This window comes from Parus major, chromosome 14 (genome assembly GCF_001522545.3).
Source record: "Parus major isolate Abel chromosome 14, Parus_major1.1, whole genome shotgun sequence".
Lineage (NCBI taxonomy): Eukaryota > Metazoa > Chordata > Aves > Passeriformes > Paridae > Parus > Parus major.
Genome location: NC_031783.1, coordinates 14,409,783 through 14,423,524, shown reverse-complemented (window position 1 = coordinate 14,423,524; position 13,742 = coordinate 14,409,783). Strand labels below are relative to the sequence as shown.

At 50.7% G+C, this 13,742-nt stretch overlaps 1 protein-coding gene across 2 annotated transcripts in view; it reads right to left on the bottom strand.

The window, feature by feature from the left end:
• The window catches only part of LMF1 (lipase maturation factor 1), a 143,557-nt gene extending 130,267 nt beyond the window's left edge, over window positions 1–13,290 (bottom strand). Inside the window, exons 1-2 of one of the 2 annotated variants that reach the window (XM_015642937.3) lie at window positions 13,066–13,290; window positions 4,648–4,957 (exon numbers count right to left, since the gene is read on the bottom strand). In XM_015642937.3, the coding sequence (XP_015498423.1) occupies window positions 4,648–4,957; window positions 13,066–13,279 (524 nt within the window). In that variant the 5' untranslated portion in view covers window positions 13,280–13,290. Of the gene's footprint in view, window positions 1–4,647; window positions 4,958–7,596; window positions 7,809–13,065 lie in introns of those variants that run through there. The other variant, XM_033517853.1, reaches the window with a different exon arrangement.
• Window positions 13,291–13,742: the final 452 nt, after the last annotated feature.

Below are 13,742 nucleotides of genomic sequence, written 5' to 3'. Positions count from 1 at the left end.
CTTTTGGACCCCAAAATCCCTGCCTGGGCTCCTTTTGGACCCCAAAATCCCTGCCTGGGCTTCTTTTGGACCCCAAAATCCCTGCTGGCAGCAGCTGCACTGCCCTTTTCCACAAGGGAAGAACACACTGAAAAGAACCTTGCAGCCACCTCATGCTGTAACATTTTATTTATTGGCTTGTTTAACTTATTCCCTTGAGCTCCTGTAACTCAACCAGAATCTTTAAAGAAAATAAAGGCAAGAGGGTTGAAAATCCCACAATTCCAGCCTTTTTTTTTTTTCTCCCTCTCCAATCTGTGCTGTCTGACAATGGGAAACAACAATAACCCAGGGGAAGGAAGGGTTTTTGGATGCCAGTTGGAAATGCTGGGAGGGAGGAAACAACAGGAGAAGAAGCAGGAGATCAGTGGCAGAGTAGCTGAAAAGTTTGTTTCTGTAAGAAAATGGAATAGCTCTCTGGAGACACCTTACTGGGGGATAAAAGTGAATTTATCCCAGAATTACCCAGTCACTTTAGAAGTGCATTAGTGATTCTGATTTAAAAAAAAAAAAACTGATTTAATTCCTGCTGGAAGCTTCTCCCACAGAGCTTGTCCTGCTCATCCCCACAAACACCAGTCCCACAGGGAATGACCCCACAAATGGAGACCTCCTGGGGGCACCTGCAGCAAGGATTTGGGTTAAACCAGAGAGCTTTTCCCATATTCTTGTTTAAATGGCTGAAAATCCACAAAGGGAATATTCAGGTGGGAGAAAGGCAAAGGGATCTGTGGTACTGCACTCTGGAAAAGCTGGATTTGCAGGCTAAAAAATGGATGTTGGACTATGAGGAATTCCCACAATAATCTTTATAAAAAAACCTTTAAACAGCTTCAACTCAAACTGCCTACTATCATTTTACTCCTATTTTACTACTGCAGAAATGACAGGAATAATCAAGGTTAAAATGAACATAATGATTCAGCACTTCACCCAACGGGTCAGATATTAAATATTAAATATTCCTCTGCCCTGGCAGATTTTGAGCTTCTTGACAGTCTCCTACTTCAAAAGGAAAAAGTTCAAAGTGGCAGATGGGGGGGAAAAAAAAAATAAAAATGCAGTATTTTTTAAGGCAGAGCTTCTGATGGAAGCGTGACACCATCACGTGGGTGGCCTTGACCCCAAACACATCCAGCTTCCATCTGCACAGCCCCACAGCTGCCTTGGCAAACTCAGAACCACAAAAGTCACATTTCAAGGTGGGAAGCACCGGCAATCTCAACCCCACATCTCCCAGGCACCAAAATCGATGCATTTGTCTGCAAAGTCACTTCAATTTTGACTTTAAACACCAAAGTGCATCTTATTTCAGGCTGTTCAGACTCAAGGATGGCAAATTCAAGGGACACAAAACCTGCCAAAATACTCCTCACCCTGCAAACCCCGGTACAAACAGCCCAGAGGAGCAGTTTGGGGAGGGTTTTAAGAGTCTCTGGTGCTGGCTGTGCTGTCCCCAGGCTCGTGGATATTCCCCAGGTGGGGCCAGGGCAGGCAGGGAACGTGTCCTGCCCTTCAAAGGCCACACTTTGCTCTTCTAAAGCTTCCCCTGGCTGAGCCCAAGCCAGCTGGGCAGAAGTTGAAAGAGCTGCTCCTTCAGCAGCCCAAAACAAATAGGGACATTTAAAATTAAAATAGACAAAAAGGCGATAAAAGGAATAAATTGTCCCTCACTGGCCTAAAGAAGAGAGCTCTATTCCTGCTGACCACGCTGGATTTTCCCTGGAGTGGCTTCCCAGGGAAAGCTCAGCAGAGGATTTTGGTGGATGGGGAGGAACCCACGGGGGTGGCTCGCAGGAGCCAGGCTGGGGACAGCAGGATTGGACAAAAACTCAAAATAATGGTTTTATTTTCAGCCACAGAAGAGAATTTTATTTTTTATTTGGGCCACAGGAGGAATTTCCTGCTCCTTTCAGACACCATTCTGCTGAGCTGCCTCCAGCCAGGAACGCTGCCCTTGTCCTTCCCCTCTCCAGGACAGCTCTGGTCTCTTGCAGTGCTCTGGAGAACTCATCAAAACCTCTCAATCTGCCCCAAATCGGGAGCAAGACAATCAATGCACCATCTAACCCCACCCACAAACCCCTGTGAGAAGGGGTTTTTAAAGCCAGCCTTGGTTTTTTAGGCCAGCCTAAGTTTTAAGGGGAATACTGCAGATTTTGGGTTCTCTGAGCTCCTCCCTTTCCACCACCACAACTCCTGAAGGACAGAGAGAAGGGAGTGAATCCTGCTTTGCTCTTTCCACGTGTTTCCCTGCACTGGAAGCAGCCAGCATCCCTCTCCCCAGGGAATTCTGTGTCACACCACAGAAATAACCTGCTGCTCTGACCCATCCCAGAGGATCTGATGAAAAATGAGAATTTTTCACACAGCTGAATGAGCTTGGGTTCTTCTCCCTCAGCCCTTCCCAAGAACCACCTCATTTCCTGCTTAAACCAGAGGAGAAGAAGTGGAGGGATCATCTCTAACCCCCCCTTCTCTCTTATCCCTTTCCCCTCCTGGTGTCTTTTTGTTGTACAGCAGGTAAAATTTCACCCCTCAGATTTCAAGGGGAAAAAAAAATTAAAAAAATAAATAAAATCCAGCCTTATCTCAACTATCAAAAGTCAATTCCTTTCAAGCACGACAGGCAAACTGCAGGCTCTGTGTGCATTCCACTCCTCCCAGCCTGGAGCTGGGAAGGGACCCCAGGACTCATCCCTGAGCTTCCCCCTGGATCAGGAGCTGGGGTTTGGGTATGGGGTGGTGGAGGACAGGAAAAGCTCCTCCCTGTATCCCCCACCCTTTGCCTCTTCCCTAAAAAAAGGTGCCAAAGCAGCCACAACTGGAATTATTTTGGGAAAAGCTGCAGAGCTGTGCAGGGCTGTCAGAGGAGACCCCCTGTGCCAGGAAAAGTGGGAGCAGAGGAGCAGCACAGCACACACTGCTCCAAGATATGGAAATAAAAACACATTCCAGGTGGGCTTTTGTTTTAAAAATAAAACTACAACAGCTCTACAGCCACGGGGAGCACTCCAGAGAGCTGTGGGCACTAATGAGAGCCTGTCTTAATTATCCCACTGCTCCAGGAATGAACAGATCAAACCTCCAGCCTTGGAGTCACTGCAGCTTCAGGGGGAGGTTGTTGGGATTTTTTTTTTTCCTTTCTCCCCTCCAAACAGAAACCCAAAGAGGAAGAAGGATCACATCCATGTTTTGCTCCTGTATCCCAGGAAGCCAAATCAGGAGGATGCTCAAACTCCTGCCCTTTGACATTAAAACATCTAGAAAACAGACAAGAAATTCTGGAATAATTTGGAAACAGGCAATGGAAAACCATCCACTGAGTTGTTTTTCCACCTCTGTTTGGTTTCACAGCTTTAAGTTCATGCTGAGTTAAGAGCTCAGAGAATGGAGCTTTTCAGAGGCTGTTCTCCTTCACCCACTTACATTCCAGCTGCAGTGGGATGGGAATGAATGGGGCAGCACATGCAAATCCTTAAAACTAAACCCACTGAGCCCATCTGTGGGAAAGGTGTCCTGTTGTAAAGCCAGAAAATTTGGGAAGAATCCCTGGGCACCTCTTGATGGCAGAACCTTTTCCCTCCCCACGACCTCAGCTGCAGGCAGAGAGGCACCTCAGGAGGTGACCTAATGAAATTTGGGATTTCAACCAATGTATTTGGGGCCTTAAGGAGAGCAAGGACAACCTAAACCCTTTATTTCAGCACCACAGGGATTTACACAGAGTCAGGGTTTCTCCTTTTTCCAGGGGCTTTCTGTGCTTAGTGTGAAATACAGAACTCCAGCTCTCTCCTGGACAGAGCTGAAAACTGAGAAACCAGCCTAAAAGGTGGATAAAATAAATAATACAATTATTATTAATCACAATAATTAAATAATAAAATTATTGAGGGAGTTGCCTCACAACAGCCATGAGGGGAAGCACAGCACAGCTGGGATAGCACAGAATGTCATGGAATAACCTCAGTGGGAAAGGAGCCACGAGGATCATCAAATCCAATCCTGCACCAATGAACAGAGGAGAGCTCAGGGCACAAACCCCAGGTGAGACCGAGCTGGGACATTCCCATAAATCATTTGTGCCCATAAATCATTTCTGCCAGGTGCTGTTCTTATCTCACATTCCTACACAGATAATCTGCAGAGGAGCAACTGGAAATCCAAATGGCAACAGGGAAATCACAGAATCACCAGGTTGGAAGAGACCTTGAAGATCATCGAGTCCAACCCAGCCCAAACACCTCAAGCTGTGTTTCTTTAACACATCCACAGGGATGGTGATTCCACCATCTCCCCGGGCAGACAATTCCAGTACTTCATCAACCTTTTCCTAATATATCCAACGTAAATTTCCCTTGGTTCAGCTTGAGGCTGTGTCCTGTGGTTCAGTCAGAGCTGAAACCACCCTGCAGGGACTTGTGGAGAGTGCCCAGGTCACCTCTGAGTCTCCTTTTCTCCAGGCTGAACAAGCCCAGCTCCCTCAGCCCTTCCTCACAGCGTTTGTGTTCCCAGCCCTTCACCAGCCCCGTTGCCCTCCTCCTCCTCCTCCTCCTCCATGTGCACCACAAACAAAACGAGGGAAGAGCAGAGGAACTGAGAACCCACCAGATCTGTCCAACATTGACCAAGGAGAGGTAGAGGAGCCACAGCAGGGACATGAGGACCATGTTGGCACAGCCAGTCAGCAGCACAAACACCGCCACTGCCAGGCCGGCCAGCGCCAGGCAATCCAAGGTGCTGTCCATGGCAGACCAGTCCAGGAACCAGATGAGAGTGGGGGCATAGCTCAGGGCATCCAGGCCGACCTTCCCCTTGAAGTATTTCTTGATGTCCTGCAGGTAGAGCTTGCAGGGGAGCAGCCCCTTCTCTCCTATCAGCTGCTTGTTCTGCTCAAACGCCACCAGGAAGGCCACGGCTGCAGGAGAACAAGGAGAGGGGAAAAGCCACGTGAGGAATCACCCAGGAGGAGGGAGCTGATGTGAGTCCAGAGCTCCAGAAGGAATTCTTGGAAGGAATTCATTCCCAAGTCCTTATCTCCATTAAAATCCAACACAGTCATTGCAGTGCCCAGCAGAAGTTTCCCTGGGTTGCAGCTGGGTGATCTTTAGGGTCCCTCCAACCCAAACCATTCCAGAGTTTCTATGGACCACAAGGAATTCTATAAATCCTGTCTGGGCTTTGGAAGACAACAGATCTCCACCTTAACATGACATTACCCAGGCATCCATCAAGCACCAGAATCTCCTTACATGGAAAACACTCCAGATCTCAAACCATCGTTAATGAGAGTTTAAACTCATCACCACCATTAACGAGGTGTTCACAGAATCCAGGAGTGGTTTGGGCTGGAAGGGACCTCAGATCTTCTCACCCCACCCCTGCCATGGGACACCTTCCACCCTCCCAGGCTGCTCCAAGCCCTGTCCAGCCTGGCCTTGGGCACTGCCAGGGATCCAGGAGCAGGCCCAGCTTCTCTGGGAATCTGTGCCAGGGCTTCCCCACCCTCACAGCCAGGAATTCCTTCCCAATATCCCACCAAGCCCTGATCTCTGTTAATGTGAAGCCATTCCCTGTGTCCTGTCCCTGCATCCCTTGTCCCCAGTCCCTCTCCTGCTCTCCTGGAGCCCCTTCAGGCCCTGGAAGGGGTTCTGAGCTCTCCCTGGATCCTTCTCTTCTCCAGGTGAGCATTCCCAGCTCTCCCAGCCTGGCTCCAGCCCTTGGAGCAGCTCTGGAATTGCTCCAACAATTCCTTCCTATGCTGAGGACCCCGGGGCTGCTCCAAACACTCTCAGTTCTTTGAGCTCATGGTTCAACCACCACAACTGCCCAAGAGAGCAGCTCTGACCCTCTGCATCCCATCACACCCTGGAAGGCTGGAAACCCCAAATCTTACCACTTTCCCATCCCTTAAATTCCCACTTTTTCCATGTTCCTACAGCTGTTCCCATCTATAGTGTTTCTGCTCCTGCCCTGGACAATCTTAGAGCAGCCAGCTGCTTTTTTTAACAGCACATCAGCAATTTAATTACAGATCCCAGACCTAGCATTTGATGTCCTACAGAGAGAGTTGGGCAGTTTTTAAGCATTATCTCATATTTTAGGCATCTCCTGCAGTTACCAATTTGCAGTTTGTAACTCCAGTAATCTCCATGTCTCAGGGAAAAAAAAATAAAAATGAAAAAAAATGAGGAAGGCCAGCATTTCCTGATTAGGCTGCATGCACTAATTTACCCATCCTTCAAACATCACCCAAACACCAGCCACGTCACGGGCAGCAGCAGCAGAGCTCTTGGGAAAAGCCAATTTGTTCCCCTCCCCGATCCTCCCTGGTTAATGATCAAATCTGTTTCCTCCCTTATCTCAATGCTGGCATTCTGCAAACAACAATCCTGGTGTTCATCTGGTGTCTCTCACTGGGAGCACTGGGGGAAGAGGCTGTGTGAAATCAGAGCCCAAATTCCCATTTCTTTGAAGTCTGGAGCAGCAACCCAAAGTCTGCAGCCCCAGGGAATCCAACTGAAAGTCCCATTCCCCAGACAAAGGTCTCCAGTGGGTTCCACTTAATCCACTTAACACTCCCCCAGCTCTCTGCACACAGCCACGGGTTTTATTCTCATTTAAAAACCACTAAAAGCCATCATCCAGCACACAGCAGAGGTCACTGGGAGGGTTCCCTTTGATTCCAGAAGATCCTGAACTCCAGGGATGGCACAATAAAGTTGGGAGTTAATTGGTTGTGTCTCTTCTCATCCATCTTTTATACACAGTGAATGATTTTACAAGTAAAAGGCATTTTTCTTCAATTATTTTACTCAATTATGGACAGAGAGAGACATGAGAAAAGCTATTTCCCACACTACAGGATCGGTTCTGGAACACAAATTAAGTGTTTTCTATTTTATCCATCTCTTTTCTACCAACACTCGGCTCAACACAACTGCGTCATCAGAAAGCCTGACATGAAAACCAGCAGAAATAAAATTCTTCTGAGCTTTGGATAGCTTAATATCTTCATTTTTGGCTTTAAAAAAAGCCAACTGAAAGCCAGTTCTGCCTTAAAACTCCGTGGCTTGATTTCCCGTGATTAGCACTGCAATTTGCTGCACAGTTTTCCAAAAGTGCTAATCAAATTCACCTCTAAATGCTCCAGAATTGCTGCCCCAACCCATAAATGCTGAGCAGGTTTTTGCCTAAAAAAGTCCAAATTAGACCCCTGCACTGTAGGCGAGACAAACAAGGAAAGGATAAATTAGTGGGGGGAAAAAAGAGCCAGCAATTCCAGCAAAGTGCAGATTGGATGGATAAAATCCTGCTCAGCCTCCCCGGGCCTGCGGGCAGCAGAGACTGGGCTGGAGCTGCCATGAAATGCACATTTTGGGATGGCCCAGCTCGGGCTCCAAAGGGGTTTTGTCCCAGCACATCCATTTCCCTGTGCTGGGATTTCCCATGGCACCATCCACAATTCAATCCCGAATTTCGGGAGGATTCACCTCCCCCAGAGCAAACCCCTGTGCCTGTGTTTGTTTGAGCCATCAGCTCGCAGGTGATGCTCACATTCCCAGAGCTGCATCCCGGATCCAGCTCCCTCTCCTGGACACTCCCCATGCTCAGGCTCTGAGTGGCTCCAGGCTCCCTCTCCACCCATCTCCAGCATCTTTTGGGCTCATTCCTCATTCAGCTCCCACTTCCAGCCATCCATCCCTGCTCCATCTCCCGAGGTTCCTCCTCAGGCAGCAGCTCCTGGACACGGGGAAGAGCTGGGACTAAAGACAGACTGCAGAGGATTGCAGTGACACAGGAGATGCCCAGATCCAGGAGGGAAAAAGGGAAGTTATTTATCATCAGCTTGTCCTTGCTTCCTCTCCCTCAACCCCAGAGAAACTGGAGCTTTAAATTCCATGTAACAGACCCCGCTGCCTTCTCCAGGCGCCTCCCCTTTAACCTTGGCTTGGTCAGGGGGTGAAAAAGTCCCTTTTCCCCCAAAGCCTGTGCTCCTTCCTCTTCCTTAACCCTTCTTCTGGAACCTCTGTCCCCCGTGTTTGGGGATTTTCCACTCTGCACCTTCCACTCCCTCCAGCTCAAACAACTTCACTTCCACTTTGGGCACTGCCTGGCACCACCACCCTGCAGGGCTCGGGAACCACTTCTGCTCTGTCCTGGAGCTTGTCCCTGGGATTCTGCACCCCTCCAGCCCTGGCACAAATCCCACCACACCTCCACCACCCCCGGGCTCACTCCCTGCGCTTCTCAGGGACAATTCCATGGTTTGGGATGGCTCAGTCCCGTGTTCCACCTGGCTTTGCTGCTCCTGTGCAGGTGGCAGGAGCAGCTCCGGCTGTGCCTCCCCCTGCACAGCCCTTGACAGCTCACATGGGAGCTCTCCCTGCTGCCAGCTGAGCTTTACATAATACATGCAAATTATCGGGGCTGCTAATAGACCTTCCCTACTTATCCTCACCTCACAAGGTGCTTCTCTGTACTTTTCCATTAACTCCCCCCCTCTCCACCTTCTCCTTCCCCTCCCAGCCTCCCCTCTGCCCCCAAACCCAGCGTGTTCCATCCCACACGGTACCAATAACCACCACCCAAGCGTCCCCATCCCAAGGGATTTGCTCCATCCACATTTCCTTGGCTCCTTCCCCCCCAGCCCAGGCTCAGCCTGATGGTAAGAGAATGAGAGAACCCCGTCCTTCGTGCTCAGGAAAGATTTAAAGATGTGAAATCCAAAACTTTCCGGTCATATGGCTTTTTCTCTCTTTCCCCCCCTCTTGTTAAAAGAAGTCTTAACTTTTCCTTAATGCCCAAACCACAAGAAGAACTGAACCAAAGCACAGAGCTTTGCTTGAAAGCTAAACTGCATTTTGCACATGCACAAAAGCCCTGCCTGGAGCAGTTTATCAAGTGTCCCTTTGACCCAACGAGGCATTTGAACAGGCCCTGAGCTGGATGCTGCAAGATGAGGTTGAACTGCTGGAAAGAAAAAAGAGCACAATATTCCTTGCATTTTATTACCAGAGAAATGAATCAAATAAATTTTCAATTGATGAATCCCCCTGCTGAGTTTTGCAACACAGGAGCAACAACACCAGAGCACCGAGTGAAGGGTGAAGCCAAGCACCCACAAAAAAAAAATACACAACAAAGTGCTCTGTTCTTAACACCTTTTCTGTTTTCTTGCCTTTCACGGCCAAGCTGAAGATTTTGGGGTGGTTGCTCGGGGCTTTTGAAGCACTCATCTGCCTGCTGCCTCCTTGTTTGAAAATAAAAACATTGGAAAAAAAATTGGAAATAGAAGAAGCTTCCTTTTGGGTCTGAGGCTGTTCAAAACCACACCAGATGCCCTGGGAAGATTCCTCTGCTCCAGAGCGGCTCTGGGCAAGGAATGGGGGAGAGATTCCCTTCTCCAGCACCTTTGCTATTTTTTTTTTCCCATTTCAGGGGGATGCAGCTGCTCAGAGGACCCAGAGCTGATGCACTGCTGGTGCTGCACAGCCCTGCTGAAATAAAACCTTGCAGGGCAGCAAAAGTACCTGAAGATGTTCTCTAATCCTGACCAGGCAGGCTGAAAGCTACTGGGAGCCTTTTAATAAAACCAAGGGAAGGGAAAGCAGGGGAGATGGCAGAGAAAGAGAGGAGGAAGGACACCGGGGAGAGCCAGGAGCCTACAGGAAGCCAAACCCCCCGAGAGAGCTTTAGATTTCAGATTTAGGAAGAAGGAGCGTGAACCTCCCGTAGCTCTGGCGCTGGAGAAAGAAAATACTGTTAAACAATACATAAGGAGAAGGAAGATAAACTGGATTTAAATAATAGCTTTTATTTCAAAGCTCTCCACAGAGCCTGGCTGAGACTGGGGAGGGTGGTATCTAATTACTGACATTTCTACAGCTGGAATCTGATGATGGTAATCACCCAAAAAGGGCACTTAAAAATGATTTAGAAGGAGGGTGAGGGGAGCAAATAATGCACATTTGTTGTCAAGAGCTTTGGGACCAGCTATTTACCTGTAAGAGCACTTCCAACAGGACCCCAAACTATATCTGGGTCACCAGAACACCGATCCCTGTCACAGGGAACACACAGGGCAGGACCAGGATGGAAAAGCTGCAAATCTCCAAGTGCCATTTGGCCAAACCTCTGCCCTGCTCAGGTGAGACCCCACCTGCAGAGCTGCCTCCAGCCCCAGGCTCCCAGCACAGGGAGAGCCCAGAGGAGGCTCCAGGATGAGCAGAGGGACGGAGCAGCTCTGCTGGGAGAGGAGAAGCTTTGGGGTGAGCTCAGTGTGACCTTGCAGGACCTGAAGGAGCCACCAGAAAACACGGAGAGAGACCATTCCCAAGGGATGGAGTGACAGGACAATGCTGTAAAGACCAAACCTCACAGAGCCCTTTCAGCTGGATGCACTTCCCCTGCCCTCCCACTCCTGCCAGCAGCAGGTGGGGTTGGTCTCTGACCTCTCCAACTCCTCAGATCCTCTCCCATCTCCAACCTGCCTCTCACTCAGCAGCTGCTTTGCCAGGGACTTCCCAGGCTCGGGCTCTGGAAAACCCCTTCAAAAGACACAAAAAAAGAAGGGGAGAGTCGCTCCAAGCAGAGGGGGAGAAGGGAGGGCACACAGAAGGACACACCACACCTGCCCTGCTCTGCCTGTCCTCCTTCCACACAGGAAGATCCTCAGGGAAAACATCTCCCGTGCCTGCAGCAGGCAATGAACACCCCCTTGGCAATGGGGTGGGGGCAGGAAGCCCTCAGACCACACTTTGGGGTCACCAGGCACCCCAAATCGTGTTTCTTTCCATGCCATCCTCAAGGTTCTTCACTCTCCCACCCAGGAGGGGAACAATCCCTCAGCTCCAATCGCGTTCCCCGACACCTTAACACAAATCCCCCCCCAAAGGATTTGCTGCTCAGCCCAGCAGGAAGGAAAGGGTTACACATAAAAGGGTGAAAGGAAAGAAGGGGGGAAAACATCCCACGGCTGAGGAATGTCAAACTGTCACAACGGCATCAACCGTCTCCTCAGCGAGTCTGAGCCTCGGCGCGCGCGGAATCGCCGCGTCTGGGAGAAAAATCAGCTGTCACGGCAAACGCTTCCATCTCCAGAAAAAAACCTGGATGAGCAGCTTGGCACAGAGGCACAGAACTGTTTGCTGCTGTTTCTAAACCCAGGCTCTCCAAAGAGATCAAAGGGCAGCTCTCCTTCGCTCTGGAGCATCCCAGAGCTGTGTGGAAGCTGCCTGCTCGCAGCCTCTCCAGCTCACACACAACCAGCACTTTCCACCCCACAAATTCCTCTGGGGCAGCTCTCCTGCGCTGCCAGCACTGCCTGACCTGGCTCAAACCAGGCCCAGCTCCCTGGCTTTGGCTCATTTAGCTTTGGCTCACCCCAAACCAGCAGCAGAGCTCCCCAGGGCCTGAGCACAGCCAAGCACAAGTTGCACAACAAGCAGGTGAACTTTTCCTCTCCTCCCCCTCTTCCCTTAACCAGAGACACAAACATTCTCCTGCCCTGCTCCACGACCCCACACTCTCCCTCTGCCACCCCACTCTCCAAAAGGTTTCCTCACTCCATACTACAGAAGCATTTTGGGGTCTCCCCCCCTCCATTCAGCCACTCCCTGGTGTTCCCACTCCTCTCTCATGCTTGAAAAAAAGCACCAAAAAGAACTCTCCCTCTTTTTTAAGCAGCCCACATTCACTCACCAAACTCCATTTCAGCCTCTGGCTCAGCCCCTCCCAGCCTCCTTTCTCTCCTGCACCCCACCAGTTTCGATCACTTCCTCCTGTAACTCACCTGACCCCAATCAGATCCTTGTCCCCCCCTCAACCTCATTGTCCCAGATGTCCCACTCACCACAAAATCCCACACCTTTGATTTCCACCAATTCCCACCCCTCCAGCCAGCCCCTGCTCCCTTCCCAGCCCTCCACACCGCCTTTGGTCCCAGGTGTGGTGCATTTATCAGCCCAAATCCACCACCCAGCGAAGGCACACAGAGAGCACTAATCAGTTTTTCATAAGGAAACTGCAAACTGAGCCACGGGAAACTCAGCAGCCTGGATTTACACACGGGGGAATATCGGAATCGCTTTCATTTTGACTGAAGGAGTCATAACCCTGCATTTCACCGAGAGCTGAAACCAAACTAGAACCAGAGCACGTGTCAAAACCATACGAAACTACAACTTCTGCATGGTTTTGATGCAAAATAATCTAAGCAGGCTGGCAGGCTACAAATTCTAACGATTCTGTAGACAAATCTGGGGCAAGTTTAGAATTTGTAGCGTAGTGTGTTACTTGTCAGTTTGGGTTTCACTGTAAATATTTTTAAGCGGAGCACCGGTGGGCTCTGAGCACAGCTCTCAGTGCCAAAGCAAGAGGCAAACAAGCACGGCAGAGGCTGGAAACTGCTTTTACTGTGGAATGTTTTAAGGTCATGTTGATTCTAGGTCCTGGTTGTTGGTGGTGTTGGCACTCAGGGGTGGCATCTGTCCCTCAGTCCTGCTGCTGAATAAGACACGGAGTTTCTCTCTCACAACTTCAGGGGAAAGGATGAGCAGCTCCAAGCAGCTCTGCTGAGAGGTACCAGCCCCGTGGTGTGAGCAACCTTCTCCTTCCAGCATCACCAGCTTCCATCAGCCACAGGGTCCCCAGTCCAGCAGGAAAGTGCGAGCGGAAAAGAGAATCATGGAATACGTAGAGATGGAGGAAAGCCACAAGGATCATAAAAGTATAGAATATCATGAAGTGGGAGGGACAAAGATCATCGAGTCCAGCTACTGTTCCTGTACAGGACATCCCCAAGGATGTCACCACGAGTTTGGGAGCGGTGTTCAAAGGCTCCTGAAGCTCTGGCAGCCTTGGGAATGTGCTCATTCCCTGAGGAACCTGCTCAGTGCCCCACCACCCTCGGGAGAGGTGGAAAAACCCTTTCCCTGCTCTCCCCCAGCCCTCCCTGGCACAGCTCCAGCCGCTCCCCGGGCGCCGTCCCCGGTCACCACTCGGGGACACCGCGGGGCCACTCACAGTACAGGAAGGCAATGGAGCGCAGCAGCACGATGCGGGTCAGCCAGAAGGTGCCCGGGGAGAGCGGAGAGGCCGCGGTACCGAGCCCGGGCTCGGGGGACTCGGGGGATGCAGCGGGGGCCGCTCCGGGAGCTCCATCGGGGGCTCGGGCCCGGCCCGGGCCGCGCTGCCGGAGCCCCGCGCTGGGCGCCGCCATGTCGGGCACAGCGAGCATGTGCGGCCCGGCGGGGCGGGCCCTGAGGGGACACGGCGGGGACGGGGAGAAACGGGGAAAAACGGGCTGAAATGGGGAAAAATGGACAGAAATGGGGAAAACGGGGGAAAACGAGCAGAAATGGGGAGATTTCGTTGCTAAACGGCGCTGCCGTGTCGGGCAGAGCGAGCCTGTGCGGCACGGCCAGGCTGGATCTGAGGGGACGCGGCGGAGACGGGGAGAAACCGGGGAAAATGGGGCAGAAATGGGGAAAAACGTGGGGAAACAAGCAGAAATGGGGAGAAATGGGGGAAAGCGAGTGAAAAGGGGGGAAATGGAGAAAAAAGAGCAGAAACTGTGAGAATGCTCTGCAAAGCAGCGCCGCTATGTTGGGCCCAGCAGGGCGGGACGTGGTGGGGACGGGGGACAGAATTGTCTGTGAACCGGTGAGAAAATGTAAAGAATGAAATGAAATAAAATGAAA